Below are 5,860 nucleotides of genomic sequence, written 5' to 3'. Positions count from 1 at the left end.
GGCTGTCTTGGGCACCGTGAAGGCTTCACAACTAGGCTGGGGTGCAAAAGGTCTGGTGCCACCAGCAAGGGATGAAGACACTGCAGCTTACAGCTCCCTTCCCAGGGCTTTGGACTCAGCAGTGTGCTAGCTTGAGCACCTCTTCCTCCTGCCTCTGATCCCAGCCACCAGAAAGGATGGATCCACCAGGAGGATCTCAAGTTCTGGCCAACCTGTGCAAATTAAGGAGACCCTGTCTCAAAATAAAAAGAGCTGGGGATGCAACTTAGTTGTAAGGGCACCCCTCTAGGTGGATGCTCTCCATGCCTCGTGGTACACCCAGCCAGCCCATTTCCATCCAGTGGGCGGTTCACGGCGTTTGAGAATAACCAGCCCCCACTGCCTGGTGAGGGAGACTGCAGGAGGGAGGAATGGGAGCAGGGACTGTCCCTCCAGGAGGCACTGGCGGTTGCTAGGACCCCAGTAAGTGTCCCCAAGGGAGACACCTTTGCTCACGTGGAGGTTCAGAAACTTGAAAGGGGGAGAGGGCAATGCCTCTGAGGACAGCCTCCCCGCCAGTGTTCACTAAGTCGCACTGTCCTTCAAAGAGAGAGTGAGACCATGCCGGGGTTGGTAGGGCAGGTAGGATGAGTGTGAAGGTGTGAGAAGCAGAAAGTCTGGTGGTCTGCTTTGAGAATCTAGCATTTGTCTAGCCTCCTGTAAGAACAAATGGCACCCATCTTAACTATAGCCTTTCCCTTTTTCTGTCTCAGTTTTAAAATTAGCCAACTTCTGACTCCAGTGCCCACATCAGCACAGGACTGACTTGAACATGCCTTCCCCAGAATAGGGGGACCACCGTGACATTTCCACAGAGGAACAACTGGGTCCACAGCACCCCCAGCTGAGCTGAGCAGTGAAAGTTCCTGAAGGATCTCAGTTCCCCAGGCCAGTGTCCACAGTGACAAACCTGAATGGCACTGACCCCGAGTCCATGTCGGGAGCCTGCCCACTCTCCTCCCGCTGCATTCCCACAGTGCTCTCTGCTCCCGGTGGGTAGTAGCTAGCAAGGAGCAGGGAAATGCACTGTAAGGCCACAAAGTGTTTTTTAAGTGACTTTAGAGTCCTTCTGTAAACTATTTTTAAGAAATCAAGTACTGACAGTTAATCTGTAGGAAAAAAAAAAATCAAGGGAGCTATTTGTAAAACACAACAAGAGAAAAGGATTAATGGGATTAACTCTTGGCAGGGTCCGCTGAGGTTGATATGAAGTTAGGAATTATGACTGTCAGTGTCTCCAGTTGTCTGGGAAGAAAGATTCCTTTAGTAGCACAGGGACACTAAGGTAACTTCTGACCAGCTACTGACCCCAGTGCCCACATTAACATGGGACTGACTTCTAGATGAAGCCCCCCTAAACAGGATGACTCCCATGACCCTTCCACAGAGGACCAAATAAAGTCAAAAACTCCACCACCTGATATGAAGGAGGAGTTGAACACATGATTGGCAGGGTACAGAAGGTGGTCCTCAGCTCACCTAGTAAACATCAAGCAGTAAGAAATTTGGGATCAGTGTTGTCTCCTTTGTTGTTCCTGCTCAGAGACTGCCCACTCTTCCTCTTGGGAGTGCTCTCTGCTTAAGCCTCACTTTGCCTTTCCTTTGACTTTTGGTGCCTGACTTTACATTTTCTTTTGTCAGAACACAAGAACTGAGGTTTGGAACTAAGAACTTTTCAGATCTTCATGGCCGTGGTGGTTCAGAAGATTCATGCTTATGTGTAGGTGGAGTGTGGAGGTGGTGTTTTAGACTCTCCCAAACCAGTGCTGCTGTGATGTGCTGTACAGTGACGGGCTCTTCTGCAAAGTTTCCTCCTCCCAGCATCCCACCCAACATGGAGGGCGAGCTCACTCTACCCTTCATTGAGGACTCTATCCTCCCTGGAATTAGAGGACAAAGAGCAGGCACCCACACTCACATTGGAACTCTTGCTGTTGATACCCCTCTTGGAGATCTTTTTGGCAAAGGAAGCAAGTGGGGAGTCAGCACAGGGGGCTCATTGTATAGAATTATCCTCTTAATCTCATGTTCCCACAATTCTCATCTATGTGTCCCCTTAAATATTAATATTATGATTTTCCATTATTCTTGAAGTGATGGTCAGTGCAGTTAGAAAAGAATCAAGAGAACTAAATGCTTGAAAAGAATATGCACACTTACCAATATTTATATTAGCTCTCACTGTATATCTCCAATACCCAAGATATTATCTCCAATACCCAAGATATTTTACTGAAAATTATTCTTTAGAAATCACATAGAATTTAGTAAAATCCATTGCAAAATTGTCATACAAAGCTATCAATAACTTCTCTATGTATACATATTACCTGTCAAAAACACAAAAATGATCCCCTCCAAAACTGTCAAATGTCTAGAAGTAAAAATAAAAAGTAATATACAAGGAAAAAGTTAAACATCTATAAAATTCCACTAAGAAAACTTAAATAAATTTAAATACATTATTTATTTACAGTATATTAGATCTCTCTCTCTCTCTCTCTCTCTCTCTCTCTCTCTCTTTTGGAAAATGAAATGAAGTTGATATTGGCATTATGAGGAAGGTTTCTTTTGAAAGGTGGGTTTTTTGAAAGGTGGTGTTACCTCAACAATCAAATGGAGAATAATAAAATATTACAGAAAAATGACATTAAATGAAAAAGGCAAAATACATATTATATACAACACAGAAGTGTTGCTCAGGTAACTGACAAGGAGGTGACATCATAAATCAAGATATGGGATAACATACAAATAAAGGACTTAGGTGGTACATAAAGAGCTCAAGATTGTGTGTGCTGAGATTGAAGTGCCCAACAAGGAGAGATGTCCTGGTTAAGAATGGCTGAAAGCTCTGGAGATTGGTCTTGGCTTCAGATGGAGATGTGGGGGTCAGAAAAACATATAAGAGGATGCCAAGGATGGGTCTGAGTGTCAGCAATTACAGTAAACAATGAAGGAAACAAACAGATAAAGGATGAAAACCTAGTCCATTCCATAATGTTGCTAAGAATTTAAGAAAAATAACTGGGTACAATGACTTGGGAGGCTGAGACAGGAGGATGGCAAATTTGAGGCTAGCCTCAGCAACCTAGAGAAACCATACTCAAAATTAAAAATACAAAAGACCAGGGATCTAGGTCAGTGGTAAAGCACTTCATTAACAAAAAGAAGGGAGGAAAGAAAGGAGGGAGGAAGGGATGCAGGGAGGGAAGGAAGAAAGAAGAAAGAAAAAAGAAATGACATTCATTTTTTTTTTTCAGAAATGGGAGAAGAATGAGAAGAAATGGAAATCAGATGGCCTGGGATCTTACACAGTTTCAACAACTAGCCCTCTTTGTGATGTGAGATGTTGAAGTTCAGTTTGAGCCTCTAAAACAACAAAACTATCTTTTCTATTCCCATTGAAGTGTCATGAAAGTAGGGGAAAAACATGAAATACATTCTCAAAGTTCAAAATACCAAACAGAAGAGAGGTGTTCTTACAAACTAAACTTTTTAACCAACCTCCAGTTACTCTTCCTATTACTGGGGACAAATAATAAAATTTCATATTAGGTAATCACCAGGATAAGAACAAAATGAAACATTATAGCAAAAGTATTAGAAATATCCACTTAAAAAGGAAAGATCCATTTAAGGTTAGGTCAAGTCAGAAAAATGAAAATAAATTGGGATGGTGGGGGAAGAAGCCTTGAAGATAAAACAATGTGAAAATGTCTGCAGGAGAAAATGTCCGTAAGAGACATTGGGGGAGATTGATAGTTGACATGTTTTGACCTTATTTAGTATTAACCTAAGATTATAGAGCACTACTTAAAATGACAATAGAGACAAAGTAGAGTTCTGGATAAAATTATAAGACCCTGGGATAACTTAAGGATGTAAGGCATGGACATCACATCAAAAAGTAATTCTTTTTTAAATTTTTTTTTATTTTTTTATTCGTTTTAATTAGTTACACATGACAGTACAATGACCTTGGCATATCATACATTTGAATCACATGGGATACAGTATCTCATTTTTCTGAGTGTACAGGTTACAGAATCACATTGGTCATGCATTCACATATATACACACAGTAATAATAATGTCTGTTTCATTCTACTATCAACAGTAATTCTTACACCTGGCTTTCCCAGGATCATTTGGGAAAGACAAAGAAAGGCAAAATCAGATCACCAAGACCCCCTTCCCTAGGTGAACTGCTCAGCTAAGCTTCCTCTCCTTTACATGTTGAACCACTGTGTAGTGAGTGTGCTATGTCAACAAAGGTTCCCAAGGTGAGGGGAAAACTCTGGAATAATATTCCAATATTAATATCCATACATTCACTGGAAAAAATGATATGAAAATCACAAGTGTTTTCATCAAACACAGAAGGACTTTTTCTTCTTACAAAGGACTCTTCTTAGGGCTCCCTTCATGTCTCTGTTCCTCAGGCTGTAGATGAAGGGGTTCAGCATGGGAGTCACCACAGTGTACATCAGAGCCATGATGGTCTCTTTCACAGTAGAATTATTAGCTGATGGACATAAATAAAGACCAATAATTGTCCCAAAGAACAGCGACACCACGGAAATGTGGGAGCCACACGTGGAGAAGGCCTTGTGAATACCACGGGAAGAAGGGACCTTGAGGATGGAGGAGAAAATTCGTGCATAGGACACAATAATGAGTAGGAATGGGAAGACAACAATGGGTCCTCCTATGATAAATATCACCAACTCATTGACATGGGTGTCAGAGCAGGCCAGCTTCAGCACAGCAGACAAGTCACAGAAAAAGTGGGGGATCATGTTGTCCACACAAAAAGACACTCTTGCCATGAGCAGGGTGTGCAACAGGGCATGGAGCATGGTCAGCACCCAGGACAGCACCACCAGGGAAAGACAGAGCTTGAGACTCATGATGGTAGTGTAGTGCAGGGGGAAGCAGATAGCCACGTAGCGGTCATAGGCCATGGCCACTAGAAGGAAGCTCTCCAGGTCTCCAAAAAACAGAAAGAAGTACATTTGAGTCAGGCAGCCTGCATAGGGGATGGAGGGAACTTGACTCTGCATGTTCTGCAACAGTTTGGGAATGGTCACAGAGGAAAAACAGAGGTCAGAGAAGGACAAGTTGCTGAGAAACAAATACATGGGTGTGTGCAGATGGGAGTCCAGGCGAATGAGGATGATGATGATGAGGTTCCCCAAGACGGTGATAAGATACATGGAAAGGAACAGGGCATAAAACAGGTTCTGGTGCTCTGGCTGGATGGGCAGGCCCAGGAGGAGGAACTCTGAGATGATAGATTGGTTCCTTCCTGTCATGCTCTGTCTCCAATCTCTTAAAGAGAAAACAATAGAATCCTTTAGAAACTCAAATAAAAATACATATTTTTAAGATACATGACTGTTAGAGGGTCTATCAAAAATATTTATTTCAAGAGCATGGGAGGATTATATTAATTCTAGATAGGGAAGAGGGATGGGGGGAATCGGGGGAGGGCAGGGGATTAGCAAGGATGGTGAAATGTGATGGACAACATTATACAAAGTACATGTATGAAGACTTGAATTGGGTGTCAACATACTTTATATTCAAACAGAGATATGAAAAATTGTGATATATATGTGTAATAAGAATTGTAATGCAAAAAAACAAAGTACATGTATAAAGGCATAAATTGGCATGAACTTTATATACACAGATATGAAAAATTATGCTCTATATGTGTAATAAGAATTATAATGCAAAAAAAACAAAGTACATGAATAAAGGCATAAATTGGCATGAACTTTATATACACAGATATGAAAAATTATGCTCTATA

The 5,860-nt window shown here is 41.8% G+C and overlaps 1 protein-coding gene across 1 annotated transcript; it reads right to left on the bottom strand.

Annotated features, from left to right (window-relative positions):
* Positions 1-4,412: 4,412 nt before the first annotated feature.
* Positions 4,413-5,357, bottom strand: LOC139702554 (olfactory receptor 1468). Its single transcript, XM_071604068.1, has one exon. It carries the CDS (start codon positions 5,355-5,357, stop codon positions 4,413-4,415), a length of 945 nt encoding a protein of 314 aa, XP_071460169.1.
* Positions 5,358-5,860: the final 503 nt, after the last annotated feature.

Source organism: Marmota flaviventris, chromosome 17 (assembly GCF_047511675.1).
Source record: "Marmota flaviventris isolate mMarFla1 chromosome 17, mMarFla1.hap1, whole genome shotgun sequence".
NCBI classification, from domain to species: domain Eukaryota; kingdom Metazoa; phylum Chordata; class Mammalia; order Rodentia; family Sciuridae; genus Marmota; species Marmota flaviventris.
The sequence above is the reverse complement of the archived record's forward strand: the minus strand, read 5'-3'. Positions and strand labels throughout refer to the sequence as shown.